Raw genomic sequence first — 22,026 nt, 5'->3', positions numbered from 1 at the left:
TTCAACCCAAAAGTAAAATGTCTTATTTCAAATTTTGATATGTAAAAGTAAAATTAATGTTATTAAATTAAAAAGACAATATTCAATTATTTTTAAAGTTTAGAAGCCAAAATATATCTAAATTTGAAATAGATAGAAAATTTTGATTTTACATTCAAATTTAGGGATTATAAACATATTTAATTTTTGAATTTTTAATAGACATTAAAACTATCACACCTCTCAATTATATTCATGTGCCAACTTGAGATCTTCTTTATTACATTATTAATAGGCACAACAACAGGTTGGGTCAAACACGAATATTCTCTATTTGCTATTCAACCTGCAACAAAAATATTCACTCATTATTCGTCGAATATCTGTTTAAAAATTACCCGCAAATATTTTAAAACCTTAAGGTACCTGTGAAGACCCACAAATATTTAAAAACAATATATTTTATTAATTTTTAAAATAAAATCTAAATATAATATAAAATAAATTAAATATAAATTAAAATTTAATTTTAATTAAATTGAATTTAATAAAATATAAATTAATTTTAGTATTAATTAAATTTAACTTAATAAAATATAAATTAAATTTTATTTTAATTTTTTGCGAATGGATAACATGATACTTATACTCAACCTATTTATACGTGATTATTAAAATATTCGCTGTATGAATAATAAATATTTTTGAATACTAATTATTTGCTGTAAATTTTATTTGCAAATACTTATGGACATTGTTATTTTATACCATCATTAAATATGACAAATGTCCTCTACATTCTTAAATTAGAAATAATATATCAAAATAAGAAATTAAGAAATAATTTGTTTAATTGAGACAAAAAATACTAATACCCCAAATAATTAAAACATATTGAAACTTTTATGTTTTCACCACTATTTTGTCAAGGACTGCTAGTAAATACGAGGACAGTAGTCCTTCTTCTTCTTCCTCACGTGTAAACATCTTTTCTCATTCTAAATCTATTTTCTTAACGTATATTTCTTGCTTCTCTTTAATTACAATGTAAACACAAGCAAATTATATTTATATTATCCCTTTTTCTTATGCATGTGTCCTCGGTTTTCAGTAATTCTAAACTAATTTTCTTTGTTTTGAAGAAGCAAATTTTATTCTGAAATATCGTCAATGAAAGGAAATCAGTTCTTTTTAAACAAGTATTTTAATAAAATCTAAATCAAGCTATCCTGAAAACGAGGGAAAACATAAGAATTTTTTTTTAATTATTTTCATTTTAATTTTTCTTTGTGGGCATATGTGATCGTAAATGATTTTCAAATAAGAATGATTGAAATTGTTGGGTGAGGTGTGAAGGATATTTTATGTTAAACCATCTCATCTTTAATGCATCAAATGGCTTTAAATTAATTATCCTTCTAAATGTCCCCACTTGGTCAACTACACACCTCAAATCTTCACCAAAATCATTGTCAAAATCACCTTCATCTCTATAATTACATTTTCTTGGTGTTCCACTAGTCTTAGTGGACAAGATTTCTAACCAAAAAACTTTTTTATTTGCTCCACTCACATTGATCATATATTTTTTTTCTGTGAAGAAGACCAAAAATAGAATGAAAGAAGAAAGAATATAGGAAGATAAAAATTAAAAAATTAAAAAATTAAAAAGCTACTTTAATTAGTTATGAGTCAATCTATCTATATAAAAAAATATAGTAGCATTTTCAATCTAAAAATATTAAAATAATAAATCTGTGAATATTTTTTATATATGTTATTCATATTTCTCTTTTCTATTTAGAGAGACTTAAAAAATTATTTTTTTCTTAGAAAATAACATTCTTGAGTCTTTATTTTATTTTGTGCAGAAGCTGTTTGTCACTTTTTCTCATTTTGTACATTTTTTGTGTCTCTCATCTCATCCAATCCCTCACTTACAATTTCTTCACTCACCAACTTTGAACACAAGAAATTTCTTGTGTATATCCTTCAATCTTCCCTACTTACAGTTCAATTTCATTCCACAATCAACCTTTTTCAAACCACAATGGCAGAGGCATACATGTTTGAAAGAACTAAACCAAACTTGCAGAAACAGGGTTGATAATGAAATTGGAGTTGCTTACCAAATTCATTACTAAAACAATTGACAATAGACAATTTAAGTATATAAAAGTGCCACCCTAGTCACTAAAATATACAAATGTTAGTATCATATTGGTCCATGCTAGAAGATTGACATGGCTGATATTGATAAATTTTGGAGAGTAATGTGAAAATTTCGAAGTAATAGGCCACTGTATCCCACCTTGGATTGCTCAAGGACAAATTTGAGTTTCATCATGGGAAACTGATTTTTTGTGTTGTTTTTCTACTGTACCTTCAAAATATACTGACTGATTTTGATGTTTTAAAATATATTAAAAATAGTTTTAAAGTATCACCATCATTGTATTTTTAATGTTCAGCAGAAAACAACACCAAAAAAGCCAGCAGAAAATCTAGACTCGAATTGTAACCATAGAACGTGGAACGGAGCTATTGCAAGACACATGGAAAATGGGGATCATCACTACTACTGGACTGCCACTACCGCCAGTGAAGGAGTGTGTGATTGTCAAATCCATTACATAAATGATGGAGCATGAAAATCTTGCGATGTGAAAGATAGAGACTTCATCCACCAACAAAGGCAATAGTTATCAACACGAGCATACATGGATGAGAACTTCAGAGGTCAAATATTTATTAAACTAGACAGATTGTTTGAGCTGTGTAGTTTGGTCAGATGTATTCCTGAACAATATAAACCCTACAAATTCCGTTGGTGTAAACAAGAAGCTGCACATTGGCAGCCCACCAAAAGCCTAAATTGACAAAGTACAAGTTTGTTTACTTCAGATTGGATGGATGCTAAGAATAAGTTACAGCCACTTCCACCCATCAAAGTGTACAGATGAAGCATGTATAACAAGGGTTATAGTATTATACATTGCTAAGCCTATCTCCAAGCAGTCAAGTCTACACATCAATCAGGCTTTAACCTTCTTACCTGATGATGGGGTTTTATCTTTTTCGGTATCCTCTTCTCCATCTTCATCATCTGCTTCATCAGCTAGTTTTGTCAGCTCTTCTTGAATCATGAGCTTTATAGATGCCTTTCTTGGAGCCAGATCCATATCATATTGCTTGGCTGAAAAATGAAGGGCAACTTTGTTACGCACTTAATTTTAAGTTAGGAAATTATATAAGACCATATTAATCAAACTATAGTTAAAATTATTTCGTTCAGGTTTGAATAATACAAAAATCAGGATCAGATACAGACTATAGATCTCTTGTTACTACAGGAACAAATGTACCACCATCTCATAGTTGAAATTGAGAAAAGGTATAGCTATAATTATGCATTTGAGTAAGAAAAAAAGTAAAAAGGATCCTTAGTGCATACCAAGTTGCTTCAGAATGTCAGTAAACGTGGCCTGCAAAAGAGGAAAAGGGGTTTAATTTTAGAAAAAAGAGAGAACATTCAGTATAGATACTAAATACAACATTGACATTATCTGGTTCATTCGGGCAAAACATCATAAATGACATTCAAAATTACATATAAGAATTCTATAAATTCCACACGGAATGGAATATGAAGGACTTGTATAAATGAAAACATGTTACGAGGTTTGATATGTAACAAATCTGCTGCCAGTGCTACATTCTAAACTGCGAGCCAAGTACTACACACGTTTAATCATCTGTCTCACCAACTTGACAGATTATGTAAATGATTAAAGCATCAATTAGTGGGTCATGCCACACACCACACACACACACACACAATGGTTAAAAGGAAAATAAATATGTTCAAGTAACAGTGACAGAGAGAATACCAAGATATCTTAACCTAGTGTTATTTGTCAAGCTTTCAAGGAGGATTTTGACCGTATCTCAGTTAAAATACATTATGAAGTAGAACAAGAAGCTTATAAATAGTTTTTCAGTGCTTTATCTATGCGTTACAAACAACAACAGTCTTTACTCGCTGACTGGGTCAGATACCTAGATCAATTGATCCCATAATGTTTTGTTGTAAATCATGTATATAAACAAATTATTCACCTTTAAACCCTTCTTAACCGTTTCACCTATAGTAGGATCTCCCTCTACCACTAGCAATCGGGAAACTCTCCATCTGATCTACTTTCTTTATTGGAGCTTGTACAAATCTTCTTCCCACATGCCAAACCAGCTAATGCGAGTTTCTATCGTTTTTACTACAATAGGTGCTACCACGACGTTTTTTCTCTATAGTGCAATCAGTCCTATTCCTATCACATACAGTGCAACATTCTAATATCTACTACACAGATTACTTTATACAAGATTGCGTCCCACAAGTTTTAGCTATGTATTAAACATAAAAATTCAGCTAGTTACTGAGTTAAGTAAAGTTTATTTCAACATCTTACCGTATTGAAATCCACTTCTTTAAGAATTTCACATATTGCCTCACGCAATTGAGTATCACTGGGGCTCAGCTTCTCCTTTTTCATGCTCTTTCCTCTGGCAACCTTTTCTGCTTGATACAACAGGAAGATGTTTTAAAATGTACAAGGTTGAAGTTCATTAAGTTATCAGTTTTCCAATTAAAAAACGTCACCATTTAAACAAATGGAAATGGGAAAATAAATGTGACGAGTAGAAATACTTGAATATTTGTTTTCAGCTAAAAAATATTTTTTAATACACAAACAGGCCTCCAAGTTATAAACATTTTAAAATTAAATAATGACAAAAGAAAATGAGAACTCAAGATATCTACCAGTTTTCTCTTTGGAGGCAGACTTAGTAGGTGTTGTTGACCTCTTCTGCACTCCTTTTTTCTCATTAGTCTTCTTCCTTGAAAAAACCTTTGGATTTGGACTTTCATTGCTATCATCATCAGTCTTCTGCTTTTCTCCTTTCTCGTTTTTCTTCTTCCTTGAAAAAACCTTTGGATTTGGACTTCCGTCATTATCATCCTCAGAATTTGAGATATTGGATGAAGGTTTCTTAGGTGCTCTTTTCGGTGGTGAATGAGATTTATTGGCAACTGTAATTTTCTCGATTTTACTTTTCTTAGCAGGTTCCTTTTTTGTCGATGACGTTTTAGAAGGTTTTTTCTTTTCTTTCATGTCTTCAGATTCACTCCCAGAATCACTTTTCTCTTCACTTTCAGATTTCTCCGGTGTTTCATCCTCAGATTTTTCAGGAACACCATTTTCATTATCTTTCTCATCTTCCTCCTCATTTTCATCATCTTTCTCGTCTTCCTCTGACTCATCCTCTGTGTCAGTTGTACTCTGTCTCCGCACTACTGAAGAATCTTCATTTTTCTTCAGCCTCTGAAAAATACATGCCAAAAAGTTGGGCAAAAGAAAACCAAATTAACTAAGAAGCTACCAGTTAAAACAAACTGAAACTGCACATATCCCTTATGTAGATACTATATTGTGAATAATATGGGATTAGATTAACATGAAATGCTATAGAATACACACAACTAATACCAAATTATACCACCACTTTTGTCAAAATCATAATTATTCTAATAGGAAAGTATGATCCCAAAACATTCTGGCTTCTTCCATGCTTGTTTACACCTAGGATTACTAGGATTTCTTGTGAGACCATCAAATTGGTAAACTTATTCAAGCTTCACACCCACCCATGGACTGGGTTGATCAACCCAAAAATCAATATTTTCTTTAGGGTTCTGAAACACTCTCCTAGTCTGGTATGATCTGTCCTCTGGTCTGACCCAATCTCACTTGATCCACACCCATTGATTGATGTACCCGAATTCCCAAATCCCAGTTGTCCCACTCATCCTCTCCAAAAACACTTGATCTCCCTTTTCTCTCCTAAATCTCATCAATGGTTCTGTCTCTCTAGATCTCTATGCCAGTACAACTATATTCACTTTTAGAAAACCCTTGTCCCTTCTCTTATAGCTTTCAACTTATATCACCAAGAAAAAAAAAACTAGTCTTTTCTCACATCAACCACCACCTCCTCACCCAGCATTTTGCATTGACAGAAATGTAGACCAGATGCAGAACATAGACTCTCCAACGACAGAACATAGGCAATAGGTTTGGCTGAAGTGAAGGGCTTACGTCAAAAGTTGGAAATGCTTCAGCAAAAGGTCAAAACTGCAAATTCCCATGACTGATTTTGTTAACAAATTATAATGATCCCACAAATTTCCATTTACATTCAGGATCGAGATCGCCAAGGGTGGAAAAATCACAGAATCATAAGATTGTACAATTCAAATGACAATTGACTATGTTGTATGATGCATATATAGCTCAATATTTTACATCTATATTGATCCAGATATAACCACAGGAAAAATACTAAAAGGATATCAGATATTTTAGAAGTTGATCATCTGTGCACATACAGTTTTATTATGGTGTACTTATCTGTGTGTGAGTGAAAGGAACACATGAGAGAAGTGAGTTATAAGTTGAAAGAAAATGAGATGTTTTGACTTGTCATAACCCTGTCCCTTTGGAAAAAATATGTCCCATGATTTAGTAAGTAGCAAAAATTTTAAATTGACCTGTAAGCCATGCTTTTGTGCTTCCCTGTGACCACATCTAAAATCAAACTACGAATAAGTATTTATAGTATTTTCCTTCCTCAATTATTAGTGAATCAAACACACAGAGTCATGGAATAATAGGACAAAGGACAATTCCATGGTAGTAAGAATAGCAAAGAAGAGTATAAAACAAGCAAAAGCGAGATAAATATGCTAGTCCAAAAGAATGCAGCACTGGTATTCATTCTACTGCAAGACTTGACTTTGAAACACAAATCATAGTTCATTGCTTAAATTACATTTTAAATCCGTTAAGTTAAAGGAGTGAAATATTACCTTTGCAGAACGTCTCGAAGTTGTCCCAGATCTTGATGAACCCCGTTTTACAGAACGCTTCCGCTTTTTTCCCTTTGTTAAATCATAAAATAGGATGAGTGCTGTGACCAGAACATAGTTGCCTAGGTAAAAAAATTATCACAATATCACGGAAAAAAAATTGAAACAAAAAAAAAAACAATTAAAACCTTCTCTTTTTCTGCAAGTAACACAGCAGTGGTTGCATGAGGAGCACCTAAAAAGTCTATCAGCGCAGTAATAATATCTTCCTGCTTAAGGAAAAAATTATAAGCAATGATGATAGATCTGTGTTAAATGGTATTAGTAAAAGAGCATCACTAATGCCTAACCAGCACACCTTCCTCGTTGTTGCCCTGGCAATTGTTAAGTCAAACAAATCACAGAATTCCAGTAACTTCTCTTTATTACACTTGTCAAGTTTTTCTTTTACTTTAATCATTTGCTTTTCCTGCAGTAACAATATTTGGACTTTAGAACTTTTGAAGAGCACTTCAACCAGAAAAGCAAGAAATTAAAAAAAGAAGTTACTATAAACAAAACTCTACGACTTTAATTTATGATATATAGATCCAAGTTACGAGTACCAAATTTTTATTATATAAAGGTAATAATTACCTCATTATCACGCCACACAAAACCAGAAAACCTCGATATATTACTCTTGATCTGAATTGCCTGCAAAAGAGTTGAGAAAAGATTTAAATGAAGGCATAATAACATTAGGGTGACAGCACCAGGTAAGATTTGAGTGTTTAACTTTTTAACAATATTGGCGAGCACTATTGCATATCCTCCAATACTGTGGTGGAATAATACAAAAACTGTATAAAACAAAAAATTATAAGAAAGGCATACCTTCCCTCTCCTTCCAAAGAGAATTGTGTGGAGCAATTTGAAGGTATCATCAGTCTTCCTTCTAGATAGCTTAAAAGCCACTAGAGAAAAAAAAATGCAAGAGTCATAAAGTTATCAGCTGTTCAGAAAAAGCGGAGACATGTACATGGATGCACACTTCACAGCATATAAGAAAACAAAATATCCCCAATATATCAGCTCAATTTTATTTATCTGTTCCAGGAACCTTTTCCTATAAGTAATAAATTCTGGTCAATTTAATACTCCACTCTGTTCTCCCACAATCTTGAATGCTAAAGATTCCAGAGACACATTAGAAAAAAGACACTAAATAATATGGATAAACTATAATTAGCTAATAATCTCATTTTCCATTAAGAGTGAGAGGAAGGGATTAATATAGTTCCCAGTTTGTATCATTATTATTGTCATTGAAGTTAGAGTATGAGGGAAAAGGGATATATATACAAGAATGCTTTTCTCGTTCACTAGGCAAAGGCAGGGAAAAAGTAACTATTTTATAAATAGATTATAGTTCACAAAACAATCAAATCAGTATGTGGTAGTGAATTTGGCCAATAGTATAATCAAAGTAATGACTACTGTAGTTAGTCTGGAACACCAACTCAATACAATATGGAGGGTGAGAGGCTCAATATTTTGAGGGGAAAGATGCAGTTAACCATATATCATTGACTCACATAATCATTGAACTGAAGGGACACAACACAACTACAATTTCACAATCTTAAATCAACGATCTTTACAAATGGCACATTCTTTACTACAATTGGAAATGCATATAAACAAAATTTGTGGCTTATTTACTGCATGATATATGTCAAACTCAAATCGTACAGTTTTATCTAGATATTGTCAACCTAGGAAAAATGTGAGGAATGTTTGAGCAAGTACACCAGGCATTAGATTAACTTCCGATGGCTTGAGTATATAAAGAACACAATTAAAAGACCACTGTTGAAGAAGAATTCAGAAAGGAAAGCACAATACCATTTGGTATATCTTTTAAGGGTGTACCACGACCCTGCAATTTGAAAGAGAAGCTGTAAACAAATTAAGTTATAATAAATGCATAATTGAAGGTAATTATCTCAAATGTGAAACTTAAAACAATTACCTTTTCAATGTGAAATTCTTTGGATGCATCTTTATCAATTGATGCTACCAACCTCTCAACTGATTTCCTTTCCCGCACAGGGCGATCAATAGTAGGAGTCCTTGGCTCAATTTTCTTAAGTTCCTTCCTTTTATCTTTCACTTTCTCCCCATTGTTCTTCCCTCTCCCACGTTTCTTTGGTCCTTTCTCAGCCTTACTATCTTCTGCCTTGTCTTCTTTTGACTTATCAATATTATCCTTATCCTCATCTTCATCCTCCTCCAGGGCCACTCCAATTTTCTCCTTTTCATCACTCTCCTCCTTCTCCTTAATGCCACCGTCTACTTCCATAGCCTCCACCTCTGTTTCATCAGTTTTCACTTTTTCATTTTCTTGTTTACCTTCCATTGTTTCAGTTGCACCAGTGTCTTCATCCATGTCATCATTCTCAGAAATACGATCAGCTTTCGTATCCTCCTCTATTTCTTTCAAATCATCACCCTTTTTATCTTCTACTACTTTTTTCACATCATCAACTTCCTTATCCTCCTTGACTTCTTTCACATCATGTTCCTTCCCCTCCTTTACTTCTGCACCATCAACTTCCTTATCCTCTTTTATTTCTTCCACATTTTCATCAGCTTTCTTATTCTCTTTTACTTTTTCCACCTCATCTTCTTTCTGATCCTCTTTTGCATCTTCAACTCCATCTTTCCGATCCTCTTTTACATCTTCAACTCCATCTTTCTGATCCTCTTTTGCTTCTTCCATCTCATCTTCTTTCTGATCCTCTTTTACTTCTTTTACCCCATCTTCTTTCTGATCCTCTTTTGTTTCTTTCACCCCATCTTCTTTCTGATCCTCTTTTGTTTCTTTCACCCCATCTTTTTTCTGATCCTCTTTTGCTTCTTCTTCCACAACAACTGTTTTTGTGTCCTCTTCTACCTTTTTTACACCATCAGCTTTCTTATCATCATTTTCTTTGACAATATTCTCTTTGATTCCATTGTTCTCCAAACCTTTTCCTCCATCAGTTTCCAAGTCCTTTTTCTCAGTAATTTCTTCCAAAGTTTTTTCCTGCAAGCTCTTTCCATTGGAATCGGCCTTAGAAACCTCATTCACTGGTTCTCCGTCACCCATACCGATCTTATTTACAGTAAATAACTAAATATACAAAATTATTATTGCCTAAGCACAAACTGCTTTACACTCTGATAAAATGAACAACTGAAGCCTACCTGGAGATTGAAAAAACATAGTTAGGTATTTAAACCATAGAAACTTAAACCATAGAAACTTGCTACAATGGAAAGGAATTTCAAGGCAGATATTTAAATCCAGGATAATGGCACGTAACAGCCATCCCCAAAAACACTAGAGCTGGATATTTTGAAATTGCGTGCATAGTATATATAATCTATTCTGTATAGTGTATATACATATATTCTCAAAAAATGTTACACAAAATTAATGACATTCAATACAATTCCGTGAGTCTAAATACATTCATTCAAAAAGTAAATACCAACATAATTCAAGCATACGTTCCCAAGATAGGAATCATCAACTTCTAAATTCAAGTCTTCTTTATCATTTTCAGTACTATTCCGACAACTGCAATGGATCAGCCTTCTTTTCTCTTCTCCTGATGTTTTAAGTCTCTAGAACTGTTTCCTATACTATTTCAATATTTGAATGCTTTGTCTAGACCTATATTATGACCTTTTATTAATAATTATGAGTATGTCATGCATCAGCCATGTACCATGCACATAGTATTGATTATATGTCTGCATGAAGAAAATTGAAACCACAGCCATCCCGCTATACCTTTCCAGGGTTGGCTGCCACACGCTGTTATCTAGCATCGATAACTACGATTTAACCACAGTGGAGCCATATTATATCTTTCAGTCATGGGAACAACAATGAAGAAGTAATGAGTTCATATATTCCGTCTTAATTACAATGAAAGCATAAAAGTAACCGCAAACACACACACCCACAAAGCCAACAAAGGAATGCACATGATAAACAACATGCCAACATAACAAAAACTCAAAACAGTTCAGTGGAGGAGAAGAAATTGGAATAAATTAAAAATAAAAAACACCAATCCTTGAATATTAATTTAGCCTCATATCCAGAGAAAATCACATCACCCCATCAAAAGGGTAACCCTATTTATGAAATTTTAAAAACAATATTCTCACCGGAGCACAGCAGAGAACCCCGGTTAGGAACTTCAAATTGCCAATTTTTCTTTCTTAATTTCACCCCGAGAGAACCTTTGATGCCAAACACAGTCCAAATGACTAAATTGAAGTTAAGTGTCGAGAAAATTATGTGCCTCGATTCAAAGCCCTAAACTTCCCTCACCCCCAAATGTCCCAACCCATATGACAATTGACCCAGGAGAATATAAAGATGCAAACATTGAAACCTAAAATCACACTTGAGAAGGAAAATTGGAAGAGAAGAAGCTTACAGATTCAGGGGTTGGACGAAAAAAAAAACACAACAGAGCTTCACTCAAACATTGCACGTTCCACTGACAGTAACTATGTAATGTGAGTGTCTGATGTTTGGGTTATTTTGGAAATTTGTAGTTCGGACTTCAAACCTGGATTTTAAATGCAGTTAAGTTGTCATGTAAAACACTGAAATTCGGATTCAATGGCTGAGAAGGGTTTCGGTAAGGGTACGTGTGCAAAATCGACGGTTGTCGTTGAAATTCCTTGTGCCATGCATGCCTGCTGTGTTTCTTGGTTATTACTGAATGATTGTATCTGAATGAAATTAATGATTCATGTTACTTCATTCTATCTAAAATTATTAACAGTTATTACATGTTACTTCATTGTATCTATAATTATTAATTTTAAGTGGTTAGATTTTGGTTATTTCCTCAGTAGTTAATGAATTATTGAAGGGTATAAAGCAAACGTTTAAAATTAATGATCTACCAAAACAAAAAGGTTTAATCCTGTGAACGAATGTAATGAAATGAAAATATATTTAGTTATTTGATTATAATGTGAAAATTTGGGTTGTGTGAATATTTTTAAATAATTATTTTTATAATTTAAAGTTTAATTAAGTTTTAAATTTATATTATATTTGAATATGTTTAAGTAAGTCTTATTAAAAAGATATTCAAAATTTGTATATTTTTGACGAAGTAATTTTTAAATTATTTTTGCTGTTAACTTTGGTGACATTTTGATATTTGTGTTTTTTTACTGAAAAATAAAAAAATTATTAAATTAAATTTTAAATTTTTCATGAATTTAGATATTTTAAGTTGATTTTTTATAAAAACATTATTATATTAATTATCGAATATCTTTATATTTTTTAAATGAATTTTTTGTTGCCAATTGAAGGTGATATAATTATTTGATTTTACAATGTCACACTGAACATCATAAACTTGAAAAAAAAAAGTTTTAATTATTTTTATAAAGAATAACATCATTTCAATTTGTAAATTAAATATTAAAATAAAAATCAAATTAATTATATAGAGATACAAAATATTTAGTAAAGAATTAGAAGAATTAGAGTTCTAAAATTTCATTTTTTTTTTCATTAATCAAGTTTATAGTGTTTTATTTGGAGTTCAGTTTTTTCCCAAACTCTTTTTACGGTCATCTTCGCATCTTCGAAATACACTATTTTTATATATTAAAAATGTTTTTAATATATTTTAAAGGTTTAATTATTTGGGAGGTCTCTATTTGTACATATTTGTGTCAATTAGGTCCTCATATTTTGAAAGAGCTCAATTGGGTTCCTTTCTATGTAAAATTGAATCAATAAAGTTTCTACAGTTAAATTCTGTGGACATCGTTAAATGTGTTGCCTAGTGGCATTTCATAACCATAATGAACTAGTTAAATTCTGACACATCATCATTCCTGTCACGTTAACTGCCACATCATCATCCTCTCCAGAAAAACCTTAATTCCTTGATCCTTGTCGTTGTGCCGCAACTATGTCGCCACCATCACCGTCATGCGCTGCCGCCTAACCCTAATTCGCATCGCAAAGCCGTCGTAGTGTCCATCCTAGCACCGCCAAACCCTATCTCCACCACCTCAACCTTACCGTCAGCCGCGAGCCTCCATGGCCACCACCATCAAAACCACAAATCGCTGTCATCTTCAACCATCACCGCAAATCCTCCATTGACGCCGCCAAACCCTAGAATCGCCACCAGTCCTCAACAAGCCGCCTCTGCCACTACTCGCATTAGGCCGCACCACATGAACCACTTTGTCGTCGTCGTCGCACCATCTACAGTGACGAGATCATCTTCTTCACCATCAATAACCAGAAAACCACAAACAGATCTACAGAAAACCAAGATCCGACCACACCCTAAATGTTGCCGCTGCTGCAGATTGCGAACGTCTTCTTCCACCTCCCGCAGCTCCAATCGCACGAATCGCCTGCAGATTAACCCAAGAGCGACCCACATATCTTCGTCTTCTCCATTAACGCACCAGAAACGAAACTCACGAGTTCTTTCATTCTCCATTACTTGCAAATAAAACGTAGAAACATTGTATCAAATCACAGGGTCAACTTCTTTCAAGCCAAAATCCTAATCGCAATCCTTCATCCTTCCTTGAAAGCAACTCACGACATAGAATTCTCGCTCATGACAGCGTAGGAAGCCTTCCCCCTTCTCTTCCATCTGAAACCCTAATTTTGGGTGGGGAAGGGGCTAACATGTGGCAAGGCCTCTTTAGCCACGTCCATCTGCTCATTATGTGGACCTTTTTATGTGCCACGTTGCTATGAAATGTCACTCCACCATGCCACCAGGCAACACATTTAACATCGTCAGACAGAATTTTACGTCATGAGCTTTATTGATTTAATTTTACATAAAAAGAGACCTAATTAAACTCTTTCAAAATACGGAGACCTAATTGATACGAATATGCACAAATAAGGACCTCCAAAATGATTAAACCTATTTTAAAATATCAAAATTAATATACATAGTTATCTTAAAAGCACATTTTAAATATATCAAAATCAATATACATAGTTATCTTAAAAGCACAGGACAATAAAAAGAACTCAACAAAAGATTCAAATTCTGCTATTTGATATTGTAAAATCAATTAATCATTTTAATTGATAATAACTATTTAATTAAAAATTTCAACATAAACTGAATTTAAAATACTCATGAGAGATTTAAAAATTAATTAAATTATTTTTTTTACTTTTCATTTGGAGACACAATGTCAACACAAAAATAATAGTCATTCACTTCTATTAATACCAAAATAGAAAAACTCGAAAGAAATTTAATTAAAAACTATAAAAAATTAAATAGTAAAACATATGAAAAATCGAGGAATGGAATTTGTAGATTTTTGAAAGTTTAAAAACTACTTAAGGAAAATAGGAATAATAAATTGTAGATATTAAATAAATGTTTAAATATATTTAGATATGAAAATATTTTGATTTTTATTCTCTAAAAACACTTATTTTTTGATTTTTTTTTAATTTAAAGAATTTTTTTAGTTGTTATAAAATGAATATATTTTATCTTATTTTCATTCTATGTAAAAAAAACCATTTTTTGAAATCTGAAATTACTATTTTTGAAAAAAAACATTTTTTATTTTATTTTTATGTCTCATATTGGTGTTACCAATGAGAAACATTGATGCTTTGAAGAGATTTTGACGATGATGCACTTAAAGCCTTGAAGACCTATTTATATACATTGTTAAAGCATTTTTGTAGAAAACTTTGTATTAGGCATTTACTTTCACTTGTAAACCATTAAGAGTCTTGTAAATTCTTTTTAATATAGCTTACTTGCGACAAAGACCATTACCACTAAGGATAATCGATTATCACCGAAAGCTATAATTGACCAGGGTTCAACAATAATTGATTATCATTAATGATAATCGATTATCACTATTTTGAAAACCTTATAACAACAAAAACTAATCAATTATCACTTTTAGAAATCGATTATTACTGGCAATTGAAAGCTGCCTTTTCAGTTTCTGACCCTACACGAACCTTGGGCTATAAATAGAGTTATCCACAACTCTAAGAAGGTTACCTAAACTATTACAGAGTACATAATCGGTTCTAGGGAAGCTCTAAGTGTTTAACTGTGACTGATCAAATGCTTGAAGAAGGAGAAGTTAACCTTAGTGTGTCTAAGGTGGAAGCGGTTCTCTACCAAGATGATTCAATCTGTTTACATTCCATTGTGTGTCAAAGGAAGGTGCTGCTATCAACTCTTATCGGTTAAGAGAGGTGTTTTCTGCTTCATATTGTTTTCACTTGTCTTGTATTGTTGAACTATCTTTATTGAAAAAGTTAATCACTTCTTTTAGAGTGATTAACAACTAGACGTAGAATCTTTTGATTCAAACTAGTATAAAAATTGTTTGTGTGAATATTCTCATCCTTTCTCTGCTTTAATTTATTTTATTCGAAACAATCTTTAAAGGGAAAACAAAATTTTTAATAGAACCAACTCACTCTTCCCCTCTTAGTTTGTGTCCGAACAACCTTTTTTTAACTTTCCGTTGCGCGATACCAATCTCAAGAATTGGTATCAGAGTTTGCTTTGATATTCTTTCAAAATTTTTGAAAATGGTCGGAATAACCAAGTGTATGTTGAAGGTGCCACTACAAGAAAAAAGTGAATTACATACAGCAAAAATCCGTATATAAGACCCAAAATCCATATATAATACTTGGTTATATACGGATTACATACGGGCAAAAATCCGTATATATTCGAAAATGGTCGTACATTGCATGGCTCGATACCAAAGTCAGGATATACTCTATCAAAGTGCTTCCAAGCCTCTCCATCGCATGAATGACGCAAAACACCATTCGTCGACATGTTCTGATAGTGTCATGTCATTTGTCCTGCAGTTTGTGTTGAGGCATACATTCTTTGTAGTTTGGGAATTAATGGCAAATAGAACATTGATTTCATAGGAACTTGTTTTGTAGTAGTTGCTCCCGTGTTACGTGGTTGATATCTTGACTTTCCACAAAATTTGCATTCAAGCAACGCGTCATCATTCTTACCATATTCATTATCATAGAAGAGCATGCAACCATCCACGCAACAATCAATCCTCTGCGATTGTAATCCCAACTTTGATACACACTTTTTTGCATTGTAGTATGGTTTAGGCAAACCTGATTTGATGGGTGTTGCATCCATAACCATTTTTGCAATAAAATCTATGCATTGGTTAGGAATATTCCAATTTGACTTGCAAGCTAATAGTTTGATACACATTGATAATTTCGAATCTGATGCTCCTTCATACAATGGTTGGTTTGCATCCAACAAAAAATAAAAAACCTTTGTGTTTCTTCATTCAGAGCCTCTTCAATGTTATTAGAAGTAGATGCTTGGCACAACTCATTTTGCCTAAGAGCATTATGCACCATGTCTTCCATTGTTTGAAATTGGTTAATTTGACCACGTTCTGTCTCTACAGCCATCCAACTTTCATGATTCTGTACATCATCTTCTGGCATTCTTTCCCCATGATCCTCCCAAATGAAATAATTAGGCTTGAAACCGTTCTTGTAAAGGTGAACCTTCACAACTCTTTCGTGCAGAATCTTTATACAATCGCACTTTAAACATGGACATCGAAGACCCCCATCTCTACGATAACGTTCTTGTTCACAAGCTTTACTTATAAACTCTTCAACACCCAATACAAAAGACTCTTTCAAAGCACCTCTTCCTCTATGACACCTATCGTACATCCATGAACGATTTGGTTGAGCATGATCCATGTTCTGTACATAAATCGATTACAAAACAATTAGTCAATGGTTAATACACGTCTCCATATTAGGACACACGTCCTATCAAATGGCTCCCTAAAGAATAACCTAAATTAATTTAGGTTCTTAACAAATGTGTGACCTGTGAGTGATTTCTAGTGGAGTGAACCTTCTAATGATTAATAAAAACCAACCTTTCTGTTCGAATATGAATTCTTATGATATATGAGAAACTTAGTAAGTTATTTATGAGTAATGATGATAAATCTCTTACCTAACACTACTATTATTGTGTATTTTATTCAATTTAAGATTTAACCTCACATTTACAAAACTAACATGTATTATTAAACTTTTATTGAGTTAAGTCTTTGTTTTTTGAGCTTCACAAGAACCTAATTTTCTTAGTGAAGTGTATACAGTGTGGCTGAAGATGACAAGAATGGCAGTAGAATGTAGGTATGAGTGGACTTTCAAATCTTGACAATTCATTAACCTTTCACATTTCCTCCGATATTATCAAAATTAATTACAACTACCTAATCACACCACCCAAGATTCATGCTTACGCAGATGTATATTTCCTTACTTTATACTTATTTCTCATTTCAATATTTGTTAAGAAACATATTTTATACGTTAAAAAAATTACAATACTTAAGTTAATAACTATATATATCCATTTACTTTTAAACTTTAAAAAACAAAATTTTATGTTAGAGTTCAGGATTAAAAATATATTTAATGTTATTTACTATTTACAAACTATCTTAACTTAATAAGCGATAAATAAAATCTATTTTGTTCAAATAACATGAGTTTTTAAACTATTTTTGTGAGAAATGGCTGATGTAAAGAATACTCCTATGATCCAAATAGCATCCCATCTATTCTATTTTATTATGAGAAAACTGCTAAAAATTGTTGAACAATGGTGAATGGTGTCAAAGAGTAAAATGTTTCATTAAAATATAGGAATATATAATTTTTATGATTTTTCAAATGTGTTTTTTTATATTATTTTCAATAAAATGGTTTTAATATTCTAAATCAACAGTCTTAAAATATTTTTCTAATAATATTTAAAACAACTCAAGGTTTATGATAATTACAGTTTCTTATTTTACAAATTCATTACCTTGTCTTAGAAAAAGTATAGTTTTAGATTCATATTCGGTAATTATATTTTATGAATTAAATGGAAAGGCTAATCACAAGCGAGAGATGACAACGGTTAAATGTGAGTTCAAACATCTTTTTTATAAAACTTTTCTAAATTTAAAATTGTTATTAAAACATATTTCATTTATTATATTTGATATTATTTTATATTATCATTAAATATTTATAATTTATTTCAATTTATTATTTATCTTTTCATGATAATGTCATAAATATTTATTTCATGTATCATATCTGATATATAATATAATTCTTAATAAAAGTAATCTCAAATTCATTTATTAAAGGTCTTTTAAAATCGTTTTAAGAAAAATAAAGTTTTTTAAAATGTGGTGACATTTTTAAATTTTTGTATAAATAAAAATTTTGGTTTTAAAATAACTTAAGTCTATATTAGTATATGTTTCCGGTCAGGTCTATTTGTATGTCAGGGTTAAAATTATATTTTTATTAGAGTATTTTTTATTTCCGTTCATGGGCGTCAGTTCTTCATTGCAAAAGTAATTTTGCTTTCTTCCTCATCGTTATATGTAAACCACATTGTCACTTTTGATGTCAACCAATGTGTTGTTAATTTTTTAAAAACATATATATAAATATTACAAAGAGAAGACTAAGTTTCTTTAAACACTTCAATGCCATCAAATTAAACAAAACACAAAAAAGAAATGACATTTAACCTCTTTTTCACTTATGGGTATCTCACCTTCCCTTGCCAAGAAATGAAAAACAATTACCAACATAACTAAAAAACAATATAAACTAGGCTTATGACAGACAATGTTTAAATAATATATGCACCAATAGTGAAGAAGTTTGTTGCATGATCTTGCCGAAATCTGATGGTTAACAACGCAAAAGCTTTTACACTATTTATGTTAGACTCTAGTTTTAGTTGTCCATAGCATTAAAACTATGTTCTTTGTAATTTGGTGTAGTTTTTTATGATTGCAGTGCCACAAGAGGAAGCGTATATCTGCCACAAGATGAATTGGCAAAAGCTAGGCTTTCAGATGATGACATTTTCCGAGGTAAAGTTACAGATAAATGGAGGAAATTCATGAAGGGACAGATAAAGAGGGCAAGGATGTTTTTTGATGAGGCAGAGAAAGGAGTTGCTGAGCTAAACCCTGCTAGCAGGTGGCCAGTGTGGGCATCAAGTAATTCCTAAAGAAAAAAAATTGGATAATTTGCCATTTTTGAGTTTAACGGAATATTATCTTTCCAACTTGTGAATCAAGAAATCCTTGATAGTACAAATTAACAAAGATGAGGAACAACTTGAGCTTCCTTTCTTTGATCAAGCTACAATCACCAAAGCAACTTATGGCTTCTCAATTAACAATGTATATGGTAATCACATCAAAACCATTAAACTAAATAGAATAGCTATTTACTCATTAAACAAAACATAATAACTACTTACCCTTTTGTGGTGCTTTCCTTTTTGAATCCCAAAAGCTTCCTTCACTTATCTTACCCTTCGAATACTTTGCAGTCCTATATCACACAAATTCAACTAGAGAAAACCATATAAAACATATATATAATTAATAATATAAATTATATGTTATAGTCCTTAAAGATTGCGTAAACATACCTTAACACGCCTCTTAATGTTCACTCAATGTCCTAACAATGCACCAAAGTATTCCACAACACACCAACCAAACCAAACCTCATTTTGTGCCCGAAATACCAAAGAACAAAAGGGTTTAGGATTTTCTCATTTTACAAATGAAATCACTCAGGAACGAACAAAATTTACTTACCACAAAAATCACCAATTCAGCATATCTACAACATCGAACACTGAAAGATGCTTAGATATTCGAACTTCTTCTTCTCTGTGAATCACTGCAACATTAAACCACTACACACCAAAGAAATAAAGATATATATTAAAGAAACAACATTCTGGACTTACCACAGAGTCACTGAGACTGAATGACGGCGACCCAAAATCAGAGTGCGAGAACAGCAGTCCTAGGGTTCCTCTACAACTGGAAGATCATGGCGGCGTTGACGGAGAACACGATTACCCCACAACGGCACCACGACTGGAACACCACGATTGGAGGCAGGGACTCCTACGGTTCGAGCGACGAAGATGATGGTTCGAGATTAAGCCTATGATTGATGACAATCGCTTAATGACAAGAATGGCCAGAGAAGAACCAAATTTACTAAGCATTAGGGTTTGATTTACTTACCCGATTAAGCTACTCAACGCCCAACTACAGCACCGCACCCAACAATGAGCCCCAACCACAGTGTTTGATGAAGGATTGATGAAGGTCACAATAATAGACAGAGAGAGACGAGGAAGAACCAAAGCACGATCTACACCCACACCGAAGAGGGCTCCAGAGAGCAACACCCACACCGAAGATGGCTCCACAGAAGGACACCGAACTAAGACCGAAGATGGTTCAAAAGAGAAAGGAAAGCGTGATGGTTTGATAGAGAAGAAATCTCGAGGGTTCGAGAAAGAGAGGAAAGCTCGAGGTTGAGAAATGACACCCAACTTCCACTTAATCAAAAATATATTTTTTTTAAATAATTATTTCCCTGATCCGTATATAATATCCGCAGATAACACTTGGTTCTAACTACAAACGGATAATACAACTTATATACGGATCCCATCCTTGGGTAATTTTCCCGCTATCACGCGCCAACCTTATATACGGAACATCTGTATATAAATAACCGTATATAATATCCGTATATAACATTTGTTCTAAATTTCGTATATAAATTCCGTATATAATATCTGCCTTATATACGGATTTAAATCCGTATATAAAGTTCTGTATATAAATCCATTATTTCTTGTAGTGTGCCTCCATCAACAAACCCCTTCTTTTTATCGGTGATAATTATGTATTCTGGAAAGTCAGAATAACAAAACAGAGAGTTATTGTTGCCCAGCAAGAACTCTCACTTATCCACTACTACAGCCAGATCCCCCCCTCCTCTCCCGACTAACTCGCCCTGCCCTATGGCTCGCTCAACGAGATTGCATAATTATGCAAAACATCGAATTATGCAAAATCTACACCTCAATCTTCACATATTCCAACTCCTACACCTCCATATGCATTTACAACTCTCCTATGTTATTCCAAACCTTAATTGACTATTCCCAAGTGTTTATGACTTACATTACATGCTATTAGTCTTATTTTCTCTTAAGTATCTAACTTAAATAATTAAACTCCATTATACAAGCTTAAAAGGGCATCCCCACTCATTCTTCATAACAATTTGATTATTTAAACCTCTAGAGTAGTCACAATTGACCCTAAAATAGATCCCAAATTGTCACTTTCATCACAGACTCTCTACTTTAGATTTTTGCTTATTAAAACCTCTAACCATGACCCAAAAACAACATAAAACTTAACCTATCAACCATTAAATCATTCCACCTCAGATTTAGCTTAACTAAAGATCTAAACAAGTTTATAATAATAAACCAGACCTTAAACCTCGGTTTTTCCTATTCAACTTGTAATTGAAAATTTCACCTATCTAAGCCTCCTCTTTGACCCAAAACCAACCATAAGATCCATCTATTCACTAGCTTAAAAATCATATCATCTTTCAACAATGAAATTATACTCTAACACAACAACCTCACATGATCCAAACAATACAACCAAATACAAGTCTTGCATACCATCATTCATCAAAACCACCATGAATCAACAAGCATGACCTCATACAAAATACCAAATCTTTATCAATAATTTATTTAATAATGTAGAAAATGTTAAGCCAATTATCTCAACCAAGAGAGAGGGGGAGGGGGTGAATATGTTGTCCCTTTAAAAAAATTGTTCTTTCAAAAGCTTTTCAAACTCTTTGAAGTTTTATTGGAATGCAATGAAAAAAGAATATGAACAATAGTAAAAGAGAAGGGATAAAAAGATCAACATAGATATTTATACTGGTTCTGCCAAGTCTACATCCAATCTTCCTTCAACAATTTGAGTTGAAGGGAACCACTATAATGATAGAGTTATACAAGCAAGAATACAGAGACCTCCCCTCTCAATGCACTTTCCTTTCCCAACTCAATATCCCTTATAGCACAAGATGTGAATTACCTTACAATTTC

The 22,026-nt window shown here is 32.5% G+C and overlaps 1 protein-coding gene and 1 pseudogene across 4 annotated transcripts; both read right to left on the bottom strand.

The window, feature by feature from the left end:
• Positions 1-2,700: 2,700 nt before the first annotated feature.
• On the bottom strand, positions 2,701-11,544 carry LOC124844814 (DEK domain-containing chromatin-associated protein 4-like). Of its 4 annotated transcripts, none has more exons than XM_047321822.2 (12): positions 11,389-11,544; positions 8,922-10,138; positions 8,795-8,828; positions 7,784-7,863; positions 7,544-7,603; positions 7,266-7,376; positions 7,096-7,176; positions 6,908-6,979; positions 4,802-5,363; positions 4,449-4,558; positions 3,434-3,464; positions 2,701-3,175 (listed from the first exon to the last, which is right to left on the bottom strand). In XM_047321822.2, the coding sequence occupies exons 2-12, from the start codon at positions 10,038-10,040 to the stop codon at positions 3,015-3,017; spliced, it is 2,421 nt and encodes an 806-aa protein (XP_047177778.2). In that variant the 5' UTR covers positions 10,041-10,138; positions 11,389-11,544; the 3' UTR covers positions 2,701-3,014. The 4 variants fall into 4 exon arrangements, with proteins under 4 accessions (XP_047177778.2, XP_047177780.2, XP_087971270.1 ...); XM_047321824.2 differs by having other exon boundaries at positions 4,449-4,555; XM_088115144.1 differs by lacking the exon at positions 11,389-11,544 and adding an exon at positions 11,114-11,264.
• A 4,275-nt stretch (positions 11,545-15,819) lies between these two features.
• Positions 15,820-16,727, bottom strand: LOC148198620 (uncharacterized; annotated as a pseudogene).
• Positions 16,728-22,026: the final 5,299 nt, after the last annotated feature.

This window comes from Vigna umbellata, chromosome 5 (assembly GCF_029865625.1).
Source record: "Vigna umbellata cultivar VRB3 chromosome 5, Vumbellata_1.0, whole genome shotgun sequence".
NCBI lineage: Eukaryota > Viridiplantae > Streptophyta > Magnoliopsida > Fabales > Fabaceae > Vigna > Vigna umbellata.
This window is presented reverse-complemented; position numbering and strand designations above follow the sequence as displayed.

Bases quoted from the DNA above. Each gene is read 5' to 3' on its own strand.
- LOC124844814 (XM_047321822.2), bottom strand. From the start codon at position 10,040: ATGGGTGACGGAGAACCAGTGAATGAGGTTTCTAAGGCCGATTCCAAT. The intron at 7,377-7,543 runs GTAATTATTACC...TTGTTACTGCAG, and splicing joins TTGTGTGGCGTGATAATGAG to GAAAAGCAAATGATTAAAGT. The intron at 7,177-7,265 runs GTGTGCTGGTTA...TTCCTTAAGCAG, and splicing joins CCAGGGCAACAACGAGGAAG to GAAGATATTATTACTGCGCT.